General features: G+C 42.4%; 1 protein-coding gene across 1 annotated transcript in view; it reads left to right on the top strand.

The window, feature by feature from the left end:
* TRAPPC9 (trafficking protein particle complex subunit 9) overlaps positions 1-18430 on the top strand; it is a gene marked incomplete at both ends in the record, with an annotated part of 532119 nt that overhangs the window by 176547 nt on the left and 337142 nt on the right. The window contains one exon of the mRNA XM_082499259.1: positions 4952-5094. Coding sequence (XP_082355385.1) covers positions 4952-5094 — 143 coding nt within the window. The remainder of the gene's footprint in view (positions 1-4951; positions 5095-18430) is intronic.

Here is an 18430-nt window from a genome sequence, read left to right as displayed (position 1 = left end):
CATTTTATTGATTGGTTACTCAGTAACAATATATCACTTGAAATTAGTGTTTCCTGACTACTAATTCACCTACAGTGTCTATTGTTCTCATTGTTGGTAGTTTCTTGGTTGATTATATCTAAGTTTGCTGTTCAATAATTATTCCTGTTTGTTTAAAGATGACTCTTTTAATGTTTCTCACATCTTCAGGATTTTTTTGTTAAAACCAGTCTAATTATGAGAGTTGCTAATACTAAATTAAGCTAATATTTTGTGTTCTTCTATGAAATGTTTATTTTCCTTTACATACAGCGTATAATCATTACATTTCTGCAGGTAGATTCTTACATCCTTGCATTACAGTGACCTTAATGTACACTTGGTCTAAATGAATTTTTTGAGCTAAAATAGCATTTTTCTGCTACATATAACTTCGAACACTTTTTTTAGGGGGGTAAAGCTTCTTGATTTTGCTAGTCAGTCTACCCCTTACTTGAGAAGAAGCGTACAAAATGGATTGAGCTCCATATTTAACTTCCCAGCGCAGGGAATCCTCTTCATCACTGCTCCTTCTCCCTTCGTTTGTATGTTTCTTGTGTCATTAGGTGTTTTGGGGAGATCTCTTCTCAATCGGTGATGTTCTAGCTTCTGCGTAAGTAATAATATTTGTAGAATTATATGGAAATATGCATTTTACTCTCTACTTCTTGGTAGGAAGTAGGTCAGTAGAAATAATTGATCTGAGTTGTAGATTATAATTGTTGGAATCAGCAATTAAAAATCAGTATATGAAAGGTATTACTGTTCAGAGTCACTGCTGAGGGACTGGCAGAAGGGTACTGACTGGTGTCATTCACTTAAGAAATGCCCAACATTTTGCATTTCATTAGTGGCATAGAATCATTGGGTTGGAAGGGACCTCTGGAGATCATCCAGTCCAACCCCCCCTGCCAGAGCAGGGTCACCTACAGCAGTTGCACAGGACGGCGTCCAGGCGGGTTTTGAATGTCTCCAGAGATGGAGACTCCCCCACCTCCCTGGGGAGCCTGTGCCAGTCCTCTGCCACCCTCAAGGTAAAGAAGTTCCTCCTCGTGTTTAGGTGGAACTTCCTATACTCAAGTTTGTGCCCGTTACCTCTTGTCCTGTCACTGGGCACCACCGAAAAGAGCCTGGTCCCATCCTCCTGGCACCCACCCTTTAAGTATTTATAAGCATTGATCAGGTCCCCCCTCAACCGTCTTTTTTCCAGACTAAAGAGACCCAATTCCCTCAGTCTTTCTTCATAAGAGAGGTGTTCCAGTCCCCTAATCATCTTGGTAGCCCTATGCACCCTCTCCAGCAGTTTCCTGTCCTTCCTGAGCTGGGGAGCCCAGAACTGGACACAGTACTCCAGGCATAGTGTTATTCAAACAGTAGTTCTTTTCTAATTTTGCCTTTAATTCTGTTACAAAAGTGAATGCGGGAAGGATTTCCATGAGCAGGCTGGAGAGAATGATTTTTTTTTTTTTTTTTTTTTTTTAAAATAACTGGTACCTGCTCTATGCTGAAAATATGTTTGAGGACAAAATGCGTGAGAGAAACCAAAATGGTTAATTTTTCATAGTTTTTCTGTGAAATATTTTTTGTCAGTATAGTAGGTGGTATTAATGTCTGGTGCCGTTGGTTGAGAGTCTTGTCATCTGGAACTTGCACACAGAAACACTTTCATTTCCTTTTCTTCATCAACAGAAGAAAGGACCGATGAAGCGGTAAAAAATTTATCAAGCCAAAGTCATCGTGTAGGTTAAACAATTTATCCATTTTTTTTTTTCTTTTGAGTTTCCAGGATGCAACTCTGCTTAGAAACAGGAATCCCCCCTGCTAGTCCATAGATATTCTGAATTCCAGATGTGTTCAGTTAACACCAGGCTGCTTTTTCCTTTTCCCAGCTGCCCTCAGAGAGCCGTGTGCTCCATCCCTCCTTCCTGTCCTTTTTTATGGATCATCCACAGGCAAAATTACATTCGTAGTGACACCCTGCCATTTCTTTTTGGTCTGCAGTGATGCAGTTGCGAGAAATCTAATAAATTCTATTGGTATTTGTAAAGATGAATAGAATCTGCAGCTCGGTCTGTTCTTTGTTTCGGTTTGACAAGGCCGCTGGAGTAAGCATACAACATTATTTAAATTGGAGGGGGGCTGTAGCATCTGGACCGTTCTTCTCTGCAGGTGCTGTGGGCGAGAGTGGTAAATTGTTTTAAATCGAAGCTTTGTAAGTTTGTGAAAGTGTAGCATATTTTTTTTTTCTCTCCTAGAGATAGAAAACCTTTCATATTTTACGTGGAGTCCTTTCCGAGGTATGAGTGTGTAGAGGGGTTTAAAGGAGATTGAATTTGTGTGGGTTTTTTTTTTGTTTGTTTTTTACTTCTGTTCTTATTATAGGTATCCCAAGCAATAAAACTTTCTCTGATTATTTCCTTCGGTTGTGCTCCCCCCTACACATACGTATACACTCCTGATGTAAAGCCTGCCTGTTGTTTTATCTTTGCGCGTGTGTGTACGTTCCTAGGAACCCTGTAAATTATCCTGGCCGGAGAAAACACATAGGTTTGTGTTCTGCTGTTCTTGGAGATATTCAGCATCTCCTGTGTCCCCAGTATTTAATGTCCCCAATCAGATCTTACATTTTGGGTGAGAAGAGATGGCCTCCCGTTGTGTAGATTAATAGAAGATCATTGGGTTTTCTGTTCTCTGTCTCTAGCATGGGGTGTGGGACACAGGCAGGGCCATCAGCGCCTTTCCTTGGACAAATTCCTCACTACAACAGGGACCAAGATTATGATGATGCCTCACTCTCCTCACCGATGGCACGTGATATTTTTTAGCCTTTTTCTGGAGGTTTTTCATTTGGAATCGGATGTTAGGAAGGGGTTTGCATCTTGAAGTACAATGCTCCATGATGTTTTGAACTAACATTTGTTATGTGGTTACCTGTAATTATATGGGATTTGGCTTAATAAAGCAGCCTTGTGCTATGGTTCTCTGTAGAATAAACCATGAATCCGTACCACAACAGCTTTCCCAAGCATGACACTGAGTGTAACAGCAATAAAACAGAACGTACCCAGTTAGGATTTGCACAGATTACCCGATTGAAATTGAAGTCCATGCTCACATGACGATGTAAGTACCCTCAGTTCCCTGTACTTGTGGAGTTTAGCTCTGATTTTTATTAAGTGGTCCAGCTGGTTAATTAGAATGAAGTATGGTTTGAATGGGCTTGCGCTTTTTTATTTTTGTATTTAATACTGATTAGCTTTCCTGACATAACATAAACTTGAGTTCATTAACTACAAATTAGGAATTGACATGAACAGAGTAGATGGGTATGTCCAGAGTGCTCAGCGAAGGTTTTTATTTGTATTATAAGGTGGATCTCATGAATTTTAAAGAAACTAAATTAGAAATTGGAGTTAGCCCACTTTACCTAAAAGGAAGGTAGAAATAGGCAAAACATTTAAGTGTGCACATGCAGCAAAACATTAAACTCTTGATTTTGGTATTCTTTTAAATCACTGGATTGTGGTTATTTTAAGAAATTTATTATGTCCTTGTTTCTGTTCCTTCAGCCAGACTTAGAAACAGAATAGTATAAAATATATTTTTTTTTTTGTAAAATAGAAAATCCCGAGGTTGTTCCTTAGAGCTTACAAAAATAATTAACAGGTTTCATAAATTGTTTAGTAAATCTTCAGTTGAATGGGAGAGTACTTTGAACTGTCTGTGGATTGATGACATTTGATAAATATAATTGGTTTCCTGGATAAGTAGTTGACTTAAGGTTTGGGTGGTTTTGGGTTTGGTTTTTTTTTTTTTTCCTTTTTTTTCTTTTTTTTTTTTTTTTTAATAAAGCATGAGCTAAAAGCCAATCAAAGAGGAGATAGGCATTTGTTTCTAAACCTTTTTAAGAAATGGCTGTCCTTCTAGACATTGGCTTCAGCATAATATGGTAATGTCGGTGTGAGGGTAAAGGTCTGTCACTGCCTCTGTCCTTGCCCTGAGATGTGACAATAGCAGCTGCCTGGGAGCCAGAATAAGAGCTGAGAAAAAAAATCCAGTGACACTTCCCAAATTCTCACCTTGCTTCCAGCAAATTATATTTCAGGAATGTAATGAAAGAAGAGGTGGTGTATAGTCTCTTTGGATGAATCAAAGGTTTGTCCTGAGCTTGAACCCTGATGCTGCCAGGGGGACTGGTACACTGGGAAATGTCCCATATGCTGTTCGTTAAGGAAAAAGACATAGAGCCCAAAATTGCATCAGAGAAGTAAAGGCTCAGTACTACTGAGAGTAATGAGTGCATAAGACTGATGCTAAAGAGTCGTCTTCATTTTTAATATTTGCAAACCAATCATGTTCTATAAAATGAACATCAAAGAAAGACTAGGTTCGTCTACTAGATCTAGACAACACTGTTGTTTTTGATCTGTTAGTTAATGGAGATGTTTGCAGTGACTTGTGAAGAGACCTGATGCTTTATTTTTGTATAATCTTCGTCTGTCCACACTCAAAAACTTTAAAGGTTTTCCATTTGATTATGAAGGTAATGAAGTGGTGAATATTTTTCAAGAGTATGAGAGAGCATATCATTTAATAAGCCCTAAACTCTTCTGAGCAAAAATATGCTCTTCATTTTTTCTATGTTAAATCTGGTATGGAGAGGAGTTATATAAAGGGAAGTCCATCTGACTTTGTTCTGTACTCCTCAGTTTTTGAAAAGATTAGGGAAAAAAAGCAACTCTTCACATAAGGTGCATTTATTTGTTAGATTGCCTTTTTTCTTGAGATAATAGAATAGATGGGTTAGGAAGGCAAATTCTTGAGGGCATAGAAACTTTGTTGGTAAATTACTTCTATGGTCTAATTTAACTGAACTTGTGAAATGCACAGTGATGAAACATAGCTAATAAGTAATTTACTTTTATTTCTCTAGACACTGGAAGCCATTTTGAATTTTAAGTACTCTGGTGGACCAGGACATGTTGAAGGATATTACAGGAACCTTTCACTGGGCCTTCATGTAGAAGTAGAGCCATCTGTTTTCTTTACACGTGTCAGCACCCTTCCAGCAACAAGGTAAGGCTTGGTTTGACTATTGTGTATTTGACTCATTGTCTCTATTCTATTTGCTGTAACTTAAAGACCATGCTGGAAACTTTCAATAGCATCAGCAACACGTAGGTAAAGAATTACGTGAATGAATTTTTAAAATTCCGCATTTAGGAGTTTAGCCTCCTTTAACTGCAGACTATGATTAAAGCAATCCACATGCGGTGGACATTTTCTGAGGTTCAATCACTTTTTCATGATGCTTTACGTTACCAGGGACAGCATATCTCGTTTATTGTAAAAATTGATGATTCCTTTCTAAATCTCTTTGCTATTGTGGTGTGTTGTGCATTACATTGGTTTGTGTTTGTCTAACAGAATCTTATTCAAAATGCATGTGTAAATGATTGTCTTTGGATGTGAGGAATAAATGGTAATCATTCCCTCCTTTGGTGCTTGCTTTCTCTTGTCAGCCACAGAGTAGTTTCACATACCGTAGTGAGTCTTCAAAATCATGGCAACACATCGTGATGGTCAAATGCCATAATTACTAAAATCTGATTGCCTAAAATTCATCAGCAACTGAGTACAATCAGTTTTAATAATCATTTGTTTTGATAAAATTGTCTTTATTTGCTGCTAAATACACAGTTCCTATTCTGTATGTTTGTCTTAATTTCCTATTGCTTTACATACTGCTTAAGCACAGCAGCTTTGCAAAAATGAATTCTGTAAGTTAATGATTTTACCGATTCTTAATCAAAATTTTTTTGCTAATGTGAGTTCCCCTATACTAGTAGTTAAATACTCTACATTCTTCAAATATTTGGGATGTATTCAAACTCTGGCAGTTCCAGAGGTGGCCTTTCAATAGCTGCGTTTCAAAAGACGAATAAAAGGGGTTGGATTTGTTGGGAAGAAAGAAGATTGAGAACGGACTTTGTTTCAGTGCATACGGACTTCTGAGATAGAAATATCAAGGAGGAGAAAATACTGTTTTAGATGAAGGGTTGAGTTAGTGCAAGAAAAAATTGTTCCACATTGGACAGGAATATGCTTTTATGAAAAATCCCCTTGTAATAATCAGCTACCAACTACCAAAGCAGGAGGATTATTGAAAAGAAAACCAGTGTGTATAGTGGGAGCAAGCATTTTGTTTGGTTTAAAGTCTCAAATTATTTCAGTACAAATATATAATAATAATAATAATAATAGTTAAGAGTGAAATTAATTGATCCAAGAGATTCCTACTGGTCCTTGGACCTTTTTCATGACAGACTTAAGAAATAAAACCCCAAAACAGGCAAGAAGGGAATATAAGTCTGGGAGATACTGGTAGCGTATTTCGCTTCCGAAGGAAAGAAATGACTCACCAGTGTCATACCACTGCAGAAATGTCAAAGGATGGATGGACAGCAACATAGCTTGCAAAACATGAAGTGTTTATTTTGTTCCTGCGAACAAAAGAAGTAAAGCCTCAAGAAAAGTTTGGGGCTTGAACTTGGAGAAACATGAAGAAAAGGAGACAAGTTGGAGAAAGTCCAGAGCAAGAAGAGATAAAATGTCACTTACGCTAAAGCGTAAGTTTAAAGAAACTCTTGGTTTTGCTGAAGCCAAAGAGAGGACTGACAGAGGACTTAAGTTTTCAATTACATAAATGGCACTGCCAAGAGGGTAAGTGTCTGTTTTTCACAGCAGATGATACAGTAAGTAATGACATTCATATATAGCAAGGGAATTTTAGGTTAGGCAAAGATAATGAAACACTGAAATAGTTTTTGTAAAAAATGTTTAAAAATTAGACAAACAAGATTGTCTCAAACTTAATTTTTTTAATAACTAGTTTGTGTCCAGCTCTTTTAGAATCATAGAATTGTCTAGGTTGGAAGAGACCCTTGGGATCATCGAGTCCAACCATCTACCTTACTCTACAAAGTTCTCCCCTACACCATATCCCCCAACACCACATCTAAATGTCTCTTAAACACATCCAGGGATGGGGACTCAACCACCTCCCTGGGCAGTCTATTCCAATGCCCGACCACTCTTTCTGTGAAAAATTCTTTCCTAATGTTCAGTCTAAATCCACCCTGTTGGAGCTTGAAGCCATTCCCTCTTGTTCTGTCATTAATTACCTGTGAGAAGAGACCAGCACCAACCTCTACAGTGTCCTTTCAAATAGTTGTAGAGAGTGATGAGGTGTCCCCTCAGCCTCCTCCTCCTCAAACTAAACAGTCCCAGCTCCTTCAACCGCTCTTCATAGGATTTGTCTGCAAGGCCCTTCACCAGCTTCGTTGCCCTCCTCTGCACTCGCTCCAGCACCTCAATATCTCTCTTGTATTGAGGTGCCCAAAACTGGACACAATACTCGAGGTGTGGCCTCACCAGTGCTGAGTAAGAGACCTAAAATTGTATGGCTTTATTGGTAAGCAGGTCTGTCAAGCATTTTGCTGCTTGAGAGCATAGCATAATAGCCATCATGTTATTCTTTCAGGAACTGCTCTAGTAAAGTAAATCTATTGATACCTGCGAATTCAGAACACAGTATCCGGAACAGCTGTTTGCAAAATCCCTGGAACCTTATTAATGATGTTCAGAGTTTCATCGCTGCAATGGCACGTTCTTAGGCCTTTGTAAGGTTTTCAAGGTTTAACATGTGATCTCTTTTTATCAACTTGGACGTACCATGGCATCTACTTTAAATAGTGTTCAAGAAGATTCACTATAGAGCTTAAAATACTCAGTTTGCATTTATTATTTGCATGCATAGTCCTCTTCATTCAGTGTCAAAAAAAGTCCTTCGTGCTCTGTCTGTGCATACTATTAAATGGACGGCACGACTGCTCTTTGGTTCACTGCAGTTACTCTGCTCTAGTCACAGAGCAGCTTGGGTGTGAAGCTGTGAACCTTCCATAAAAGCTTCAAATACGACATGATGCTTCTATTAAGCATCCCTGACATAAGAAAGACATGGACCTGTTAGAGTGGGTCCAGAGGAGGCCACGAAGATTATCAGAGGGCTGCAGCACCTCTGCTATGAAGACAGGCTGAGAGAGTTGGGGTTGTTCAGTCTGGAGAAGAGAAGTCTTCAGGGAGACCTTATAGCAGCCTTCCAGTATCTGAAGGGGGCCTACAGGAGAGCTGGGGAGGGACTTTTTGTAGTGATAGGACGAGGGGTAATGGCTTCAAAGTGGAAGAGGGGAGATTTAGATTTGATATCAGGAAGAAGTTTTTCACTCTGAGGCTGGTGAGGCAGGTTGCCCAGAGAAGCTGTGGCTGCCCCATCCCTGGAGGTGTCCAAGGCCAGGCTGGATGGGGCTTTGAGCAACCTGGTCTAGTGGGAGGTGTCCCTGCCCATGGCAGGGGGGATGGAACGAGATGTTCTTCAAGGTCCCTTCCAACCTAAACCATTCTATGATTTGATGCTCTCCTGTTGGTAAGCTGGCTCTTTCTGCTAGGTTTCCCCAGCTGTGTTTTGTGTGAGAGAAGGTTGTCCTACTCCTGAGTTGTCAATCTATTCTCAGGACTTTACCATGTGAGGAAAGTATTTAATTCTGAAATCTTTAAAAATAGATTGAGGTGCTAATTCAAAGGTAGAGTTTCTGCATTGTTCAGCTGTGTACAGTTTCACAAGTCTGATAGCAGCAGGTGCTATATATAGTGGCTCCAATTCAGCCGAGCGCTTCAGCTCATACTGTATGCATTTGCTTTATTCTTTGCTGGTTCGTCATACTGATCAGCATTTAAGTCAGTGGAAACTTTATTTTAAGTGATTTGCTGATTGGAGATGTAGTTAAAGATGTGACTGCTTTTAATTAGGGTGCCTAAAAGCTTTACTGAGTTGGGGAAAATACTGTATATTTTAATTTCAGAAATGGTTTATTGCAAGACCTGTCAAAAGGCTATTAAAAATTATATGATTTTTTTTATTTCCATTAGGTATATATTGTCTGCTAAGTCATGAATGCCTTTTGGTTTTAAGTACTTATTGTCTCCTGCTGTTTGTTCCATACTATTAGCTGTAGTGATTGGTAACACCGTTCCTTTACTCCATGTTGATTCTCCATCAGAAGGAGAAGTCATGTGTCATTCAATATGATGTTTTAGAGTGAAAAATAGCAGAAATATGTCATCTTCAAATCTGCTAAGGATAAATATTTATCATTAAATGAAACAAAGTTTGTTTTTTGATCATCTCTGCCAGTGTCTGAGACTCAATGACAGCAAATTGTAAGTCAAATATTGTACTTTTTACTTGCTCTGTTAAAATCTTGAATCTGATTTCCTTTTGATTTACAGCTGAGATTTCATTGCTTAAATTCTATGAGGCGCTGAGGTATTTTTGTTTAGTCATTATGAGAAACTATTTTATAATTTACCTTCTCAACTGTCATTTCAGAATGGAAGTTACCAGTGCTTTCATTTTCTGGATTCGATTTTTCCCATTTCTTTTATGTCTTTGTTGTTTTTATTTTACATTTCACCTCAACAAAAGTAAGAAAGAATAGCTTACTAGCTGCTGGGCTTAAAAAGTCAAACCAAAATAAAAAAAACTTTGAACATTGATTCTTCCCTTAGGCCTTTACTGAAAAAAGCCCAGGAAAAGCGTTAATGAAATCATTTCCCATTCTCCCCCACCCGCCCCATTTGTAACATAAATATTACGGTTTTTGTAGAAGTCTTCCAGACTTAATGGGTATTTCTTTTATTTCGCTGCTTGAGTAGATATGCATGGGAAATATCCCTGAAACAGCTGGGGATTTTAGTTTGTTTTTTGTTTTTTTAAATATCTGGCCAAAATTATGTCTTCCACTCATGCGCAGGTTTCTGCTTTATAGGAAGAATTTTCATTAACTGCATCTTCAGTATATCTTAAGATGTGTTTAATCCTGACAAGAGGTCCTCTTAACCTTTATCCGTGCTGGTCTGTCGCTGCATCCGTGGTTAGCTTTGTGCAGCCCTTACCATGATGCAGTGCCTAATCTATTGCCTAATTCTGGCTCAGCGAGCAGCTCTCCTGTCAGAAGGGATGATGTTCTGTCAGTAAACACACGGAATCTGCTCTGAGTTTTTTTCACTGGGTGTATCAACCTATGTTCATTCAGCTGCCTGCACCCCAAAAGACTGGCAGAACGGCCTTGTGCTGGGAGACTGATTGCCTCTGATCATGGTACCTGTAATCCTTGATTCTGCTTGGTTATGTGTGTCCGGAGATGATTGTCCTGTGATGCAGAATCATAGAATGGTTTAGGTTGGAAGGGACCTTGAAGACCATCGAGTCCCAACCCCCCTGCCATAGGCAGGGACACCTCCCATTAGACCAGGTCGCCCAAGGCCACCTCCAGCCTGGCCTTGAACACCTCCAGGGATGGGGCCTCAACAACCTCTCTGGGCAACCTGGGCCAGTGCCTTACCACCCTCAAAGTGAAAACATTCTTCCTAATTTTTAATCTGAACCTGTCCTCTTCCAGTTTAAAGCCATTTCCCCTCGTCCTATTGCTACATGCCCGACTAAAAAGTCCTTCCCCAGCTCTCCTGGAGGCCCCCTTTAGGTACTGGAAGACCGCAATAAGATCTCCCTGGAGCCTTCTCTTCTCCAGGCTGAACAGCCCCAACTCGCTCAGCCTCTCCTCATAGGAGAGGTGCTCCAGCCCTCGGATCGTCCTCGTGGCTCTCCTCTAGGACACGCTCCAGGAGGTCCATGTCCTCCTTATGTTGGGGACTCCAGATGCAGTACTCCAGGTGGGGTCTCATGGGAGTGGAGCAGAGGGGCAGAATCACGTCCTTGGACCTGTTGGCCACACTTCTTCCAATGCAGCCCAGGATACGGTTGGCCTTCTGGGCTGTGATCGCACACTGCTGGCTCATGTTGAGCTTCTCATCAATCAGCACCCCCAGGTCCTTCTCCTCAGGGCTGCTCTCCAGCCATTCCCTGCCGAGCCTGTATTTGTGCTTGGGATTGCCCCGACCCAGATGTAAGACCTTGCACTTGGCCTTGTTGAACTGCATGAGGTTGGCTTGAGCCCACCTCTCCAGCCTGTCCAGGTCCCTCTGGATGGCATCCCTCCCCTCCAGCGTGTCTACCTCGCCAAACAGCTTGGTTTCCTCAGCAAAGTTGCTGAGGGTGCACTCGACCCCACTGTCCATGTTGCCGATAAAGATGTTGAACAGTACAGGCCCCAGTACCGACCCCTGAGGAACGCCACTCGTCACTGTTCTCCACTTGGACATTGAGCCGTTGACTTCATCTCTTTTGAGTGCGACCGTCCAGCCAGTTCTTTATCCACCGAGTGGTCCTTTTGTCGAATCCATGTCTCTTCAATTTAGAGACCATGATATCGTGTGGGACAGTGTCAAACGCTTTGCACAAGTCCAAGTAGATGACATCAGCTGATCTTCCCTTGTCCACTGCTGCTGTAACCCCTTTGTAGAAGGCCACCAAATTTGTCAGGCATGACTTGCCCTTGGTGAAGCCATGCTGGCTGTCACCAATCACTTTCTTGTTTTCTATGTGCTTCAGCAGAGTTTCCAGGAGGATCGGCCCCATGATCTTGCCAGGCACAGAGGTGAGACTGACAAGAACATAGGTGTTACAAACAGTGCAGATATAGGGTGTAAGACATAATGAGTTAATGTCAGAAGTTTTCCCAGTCTGATCTACAGATCACTGAAGTCTCAAAGGGCTTCAGGGATCTATCTGCTTGACTGTTTATTTACCATAAAATGTAGATAAATATATATAGTAAAATTCTATTCATTGTTTTCTGTAATCGAGCATACCATGTTGCCATTACTGAAACTTGGTGGGACAAATCCCATGACTGGCATGTGGCTATCGAGGTCTACAGGCTGTTCAGAAGGGACAGGTGGGGAAGGAGGAGTGGAGGCATTTCCCTCTATGTCAAGAAATGGATAGAGTGTGAAGAGCTGTCTCTCAGCAATATCCATGAGGAGGTTGAAAGCTTGTGGGTAAGAGTTAGAGACCGAGGCAGCAAAAGGAACCTTGTGGTTGGTGTCTACTACAAGCCACCTGATCAAGGGGAGCCTATTGACAAAGCCTTCTTACTCCAGCTACAGGAGGCATTGTGCTCACAAGCTCTTGTCCTGCTGGGGGACTTCAACCACCCTGACATCTGCTGGAAAACTAGCATGGTGAGCTGTAGGCAATCCAGGAGACACCTGGAGTGCATCGAGGATAACTTCTTAAGCCAGGTAATAGACAGCCCCACCAGAGGAGATGCAATACTGTACCTGTTGGTCACCAACACAGGTGAGCTAATTGGTGACATCAAGACTGGAGGCAGCCTGGACTGCAGTGATCATGCACTGGTGGAGTTTGCAGTCCTGAGGGATGTGGGTCAGGTAAAGAGTAAAGGCAGGACCCTGAGTTTTAGGAAAGCAAGATTCCAACTCTTCAAGGGGTTAGTCAATGGGACCCCCTGGGAAACTGCCCTCAGGGACAAGGGGGCAGAACTGAGCTGGCAGATCTTTAAGGTTGCTTTCCATAGAGTGCAAGAGCTCTCGATCCCCATGTGTAAGAAATCAGGAAAGGAAGGCAAAAGATCAGCATGGCTGAGTCGAGACCTGCTGGTCTAACTAAAGGGCAAGAAGAAAATGCACAGGTAGTGGAAGCAGGGAGAGGTATCCTGGGAAGAGTATAGGGACACTACCTGGTTGTGTAGGGGTCAGGAAGGCCAAGGCATGGCTGGAGCTGAACTTGGCAAGGGATGCAAGGAATAATAAGAAGGGCTTCTACAGGTATGCCAGCCAGAAAAGGAAGGTTGGAGGAAGCGCACCCCCGCTGATGAGCAAGACTGGCAAATTGGTAACAATGGATGAGGAGAAGGCTGAGGTACTCAACAAGTTTTTGCCTCAGTCTTCACTGGTAACCTCTCTCCCCACACCTCTCAAGTGGATGGAACACAAGGCAGGGACTGGGGGAGCAAAGGCCTCCCAGTGTAAGAGAAGATCAGGTTCATGACCACCTGAGGAACACGAACGTACAGAAATCTATGGGACCTGACGAGATGAATCCCAGAGTCCTGAGGGAATTGGCTCATGTAGTGGCCAAGCCACTCTCCATGATCTTTCAAAAGTCATGGCAGTCAGGTGAAGTCCCTGGTGACTGGAAAAAGGGAAATATTGAACCCATTTTTAAAAAGGGTAGAAAGGAGGACCCTGGTAACTACTGACCTGTCAGCCTCACCTCTGTGCCTGGGAAGATCATGGAGCAGATCCTCCTAGAAGCTATGCTAAAGTACGTGGAGGACAGACAGGTGATTTGACACAGCCAGCATGGCTTCACCAAGAGCAAGTCCTACCTTACCAACCTTGTGTACTTCTGTGATGGAGTGACTACATCAGTGGACAAAGGAAAAGCTACGGATGTCGTCAATCTGGACTTCTGTAAGGCCTTTGACATGGTCCCCCACAACATTGTTCTCTCTAAATTGGAGACACATGGGTGGACTGTTTGGTGGATGAGGAATTGGTTGGATGGTCACATGCAGGGGGTAGTGGTCAACAACTCAATGTCCAGATGGAGATTGGCAACAAGTTGTATTGGGACCAGTAATGTTCAGTATCTTCATCAATGACATAGACAGTGGGATTGAATGCATCCTTAAAAAGTTTGCAGATGACACCAAGCTGAGTGCTGCAATTGACACACCTGAGAGATGGAATGCCAACCAGAGGGACCTGGACAGGCTTGAGGAGTGGGCACGTGTGAACCTCATGAGATTCAACAAGGCCAAGTGCAAGGTCCTGCTTCTGGTTCAGGGCAACTCCCAGTATCAATACAGGCTGGGGGATGAAAGGATTGAGAGCAGCCCTGCTGAGAAGGACTTGAGGGTATCGGTGGATGAAAAGCTGGACATGAGCTGACAGTGTGTGCTTGCAGCCCAGAAAGCCAACTGTATCCTGGGTTGCATCAAAAGCAGCGTGGCTGGCAAGTTGAGGGAGGAGATCTGCCCCTCTACTATGCTCTGATGAGACCCCACCTGGAGTACTGCATCCAGCTCTGGAGTACTCAGCACGGGATAGACATAGACCTGCTGGAGTGGGTCCAGAGGAGGCCACAAAGATGATCCGAGGGCTGGAGCACCTCTGCTATGAGAACAGGGTGAGAGAGTTGGGGTTGTTTAGCCTGGAGAATGTTCCAGGGAGACCTTATTGTGGCTTTTCAGCACTTAAAAGGGGCTTATATAAAGATGGGGACAAGGACAAGGGGTGATGGTTTTAAACTGAAAGAGGGTAGATTCAGACTAGATAGAAGGAAGAAATTCTTTACTCTGAGGGTGGTGAAACACTGGCCAGAGTTGCCCAGAGAGATGGTAGATGCTTCATCCACGGAAACATTCAAGGTCAGGTTGGATGGGGCGCTGAGCAACCTGATCTAGTTGAAGATGTCCCTGCTCTGGCAGGGAGGGTTGGACTACATGACGTTTAAAGGTCCCTTCCAAAAATGTCCCTTCCAAACTAAACTATTCTATGATTCTATGCTGATTCCTTATCATGTCTTAGCCCCAAAACTACTAGTGTGATTCTAGGCCTCAAAAGAGTTCAGTTACCAGCGGATTGTAGACTGCCGGCAGAGATCTGATGATCTGATCCCAGACTGCCAGTGGAGATCTGATGCTAACAGTTCAGTGTAAGGGAAACATTCTGTTGACAGTTTTGTGTGATACACCTCTTCATTTTGACATACTCTTCGCTCCAAGACAGCCTGTCGTTGAAGCTTGTGCTAGCTAGATGGTCTTGAACTATCTCCTTTATCCACGTCAATTCTCTCAAAGGCATTATCTGCCAGTTTTGGTGGGCACCGAATGTCCTTCCTTATTGCTCTTTATCAAAGAGCAGAGAACATGACAAAATGCCGGGAAAAATCCTGCTTCACTCCACACGTTTGTAAGAATTCAAGTGAGGAGTGTTCTGCATGCTGTGAGGTGCCTGGTGCTCTCCTTGCGTCCCTTGCTGTCATGCCGTCAGTACAAAAGTGTCTTGAATAAGAGCCATCTGCAAAGGTTGGAAAATCTTGGTCTTGCTTATTACAAAGGTGGTGAGACCTTCTGAATCGGTAGATGAAGTCAATCCACAGTGCAAAAGGGATGCTGCCTAAACTTATGGGCAAAGTTCGGAAGCCCTATGTGTAAGAATATTCTTACCTGTACATTCTAAAAATTCAAGATATTGAAAAAGGTATTTTTTTTCAATTTTTTTGAGGCAGTAGAGTTTTCTTCCTATCTTAATAGCACCATAAAGCTGACAAGACATCAGCTGCAGATCTGTTTTGGTAAGTGCAGAGGCTTAGACTCTGTTCTGGTAATTGAGTCAGAGAAAGAAAAGGAAAAGGAACTGCAGCAGGTCTGACACTGTTAAATTCAAAGTGTCAGTTCATCTAACTGTGGGTTCAAGTTAATTTTTCCTTTGTACCGTTAATATGCATCGTTTAATGAAATGTTTTAGTTTTGTGAAGAAGGCATCAGTTCATAACGCTGACAGTGTGCTCTCCCTGGTCTAAGACCTTACATCGTTTCGTGTTTAATGTTAAGATCAGTTTTTCCATCTTGGTTTCGCTGAAGGGTTTGGAGACTGAAAAACAATGATTTTGTCTGTGTTGAGGGTTCTCAGGACATCTTCAGTTTGGTGGGTAGAACTGTGGGTCTTTATGAAATCAGACATAATTTTCAGAAATCACATTCCAGTTTCGTGGTTTGCTTACATTTTCACTGCAGTAAATTTCAACACAGCCTCTTCAGCAGGCAAGTTCAGGTTAGAAATCCTCATCGTTATGTACTTACAAATCATACAGGGGAAAGAGTAAGCAGCGTGTTTCTTTGGCCATGTTCTAATAAACATGCGGTTCAACAAGACCAAGTGCAAGGTCTTACATCTGGGTCGGGGCAATCCCAAGCACAAATCCAGGCTCGGCAGGGAATGGCTGGAGAGCAGCCCTGAGGAGAAGGACCTGGGGGTGCTGATTGATGAGAAGCTCAACATGAGCCAGCAGTGTGCGATCACAGCCCAGAAGGCCAACGGTATCCTGGGCTGCATCAAAGGAAGTGTGGCCAGCAGGTCAAAGGAGGTGATTCTGCCCCTCTACTCCACTCTCGTGAGACCCCACCTGGAGTACTGCATCCAGCTCTGGAGTCCCCAACAGAAGAAGGACATGGACCTGCTGGAGCGTGTCCAGAGGAGAGCCACGAGGATGATCCGAGGGCTGGAGCACCTCTCCTATGAGGAGAGGCTGAGAGAGTTGGGGCTGTTCAGTGTGGAGAAGAGAAGGCTCCAGGGAGATCTTATTGCGGCCTTCCAGTCCCTAAAGGGGGCCTCCAGGAGAGCTGGGGAAGGACGTTTTACTCTGGCATGTAGCGATAGGACGAGGTGGAATGGCTTTAAACCAGAAGAGGGCAGGTTCAGATTAAAAATTAGGAAGAATGTTTTCACTTTGAGGGTGGTAAGGCACTGGCCCAGGTTGCCCAGAGAGGTTGTTGAGGCCTCATCCCTGGAGGTGTTCAAGGCCAGGCTGGAGGTGGTCTTGGGCAACGTGGTCTAATGGGAGGTGTCCCCGTCTGTGGCAGGGCCGTTGGAACTTGGTGAACTTCAAGGTCCTTTCCAACCTAAACCATTCTATGATTTTCATCATTCAATAAAAAAGGTCTGTAACATTTTCTGAAACAATTCTTGGTTTTATGTAGCCGAATTTTTAAATTAAATATTCACATTTGCTACATCCAGAATGAGAATCAACTGCCTACTGACAGGCAGCTGTTTCGTCTTCTCTTTCTCCGTATTTCAGTGTTTAAACGTCATAGAGCTTTGAAGGGTGGAGAAAACCTCTTCTGGCTGAGTGCTTGGAGAGCAAGCTGGTTAGTTTGGAGGGAGGCTAAGATATGACCTGTTTAAAATGAATTGATGTTTCTACATAGAGAAAATAATTAGTATTAAATTCTCTCTTTTGTTAATGAAAAATAATAGTAATAAAAGCCAGTCAAAATGGAAACCAGGCAAATTCAACTACACATAAAGCTCTCATTTTGATCAAGTAGACTGATTAACTGTTAGAAAAATCTGTCAAGCAGCGGATTTAATAACCATTTTTTAACATTCTCAGGACTGGATGTCTTTCTAGAATATATTCTTTATTTATACACACACCACTGAACTTAATATAGATTCTACCAAGTGAGAACCCTTGACATGTGGGAGGTTACAGCCAATAGTTAAATCAGCTTGCTAACCTTAAACTCTGCTAATTGTATAATGTTGCAGTGGGTTCAGGGCGGAGCGGCAAAAAGTAGCTTACAGATTGAGAATGGATTTTGGAGATCAAAATGTTAAATATGTACGGTTTGGCACATGAAGACGTGAGAACATAAATCTGCAAATATTTATAGATGTGCTGGGAATATTTAGCATAATTGAAAAGGTTTGAAACTGGGAGAAGTCAGATGAGGACAGTTCTTGGAATATGTGAAAAGGCCTTTTAACAGTAAAATCTGACTTAATAACCTAAAGTTAGTCTCGAAAGCTTCATTTCTAGAGAATTTAATAAAAATTAAATTGAGCTAAAGAAACCCCATTGAAAGCACGTTATCACCAACAAAGATGCTCTAGATGGTTGTTTTGCTGTGTTGCTTTTAGGGTTTTGTCAGTGGATTTTGGAGAACAGGATTGTCACCTGGCACACCGCTGCCCATTGTCATCACCAGTGTTTCTCTTCAGGTTGCCCAGAGAGGTTGTTGAGGCCCCATCCCTGGAGGTGTTCAAGGCCAGGCTGGAGGTGGCCTTGGGCAACGTGGTCTAGTGGGAGGTGTCCCTGCCTATGGCAGGGGGGTTGGAACTCGATGATCTTCAAGGTCCTTACCAACCCAAACCATCCTATGATTCTATGATTCCTGCTGTCTTATTTCAAGGAGGGAGGTTGTGTGTGCCTGCGTGAAGATAATAGAAAAGAAGCAAAGAAAAGCCTGGATGCGAAAACACTCCCTGATTTCAGTTGATGGGGACGCTGAGCTGAGTCGGGGTGTGGATAACGTGCCAAACCCCCCTGAGCGTTTCTCGTTTAAACTGCCTCGAGAGTGACGCTAGAAACAGAACCGCAATAAGATTATTCGCTGAAGTGGGGCCTCATTAGAGCATGGCAGCTGCAGCTGGGTTTTAATACTGTGTTAAATGTTACTGAAGAATATCGTCTGCTGTCATTCCAGAGTAGATAGGAATAGTAATCGCAATACCCCTGAAAGAAATTTGTAGATTAAAGTGTAATTGTCTCTTGCCTTAAGTTCCCGTGGCCCCAATTTTGTTGACAATTTTTGGAATCATAACTGTCATTATAAGATTTTTAAAGTACAGCATGACT

The sequence above is a fragment of the Vanellus vanellus genome (genome assembly GCF_965231255.1).
Source record: "Vanellus vanellus genome assembly, chromosome: 2".
NCBI classification, from domain to species: domain Eukaryota; kingdom Metazoa; phylum Chordata; class Aves; order Charadriiformes; family Charadriidae; genus Vanellus; species Vanellus vanellus.
Note: the sequence above shows the minus strand (reverse complement) of the source record. Positions and strands in the feature narration are given on the sequence as shown.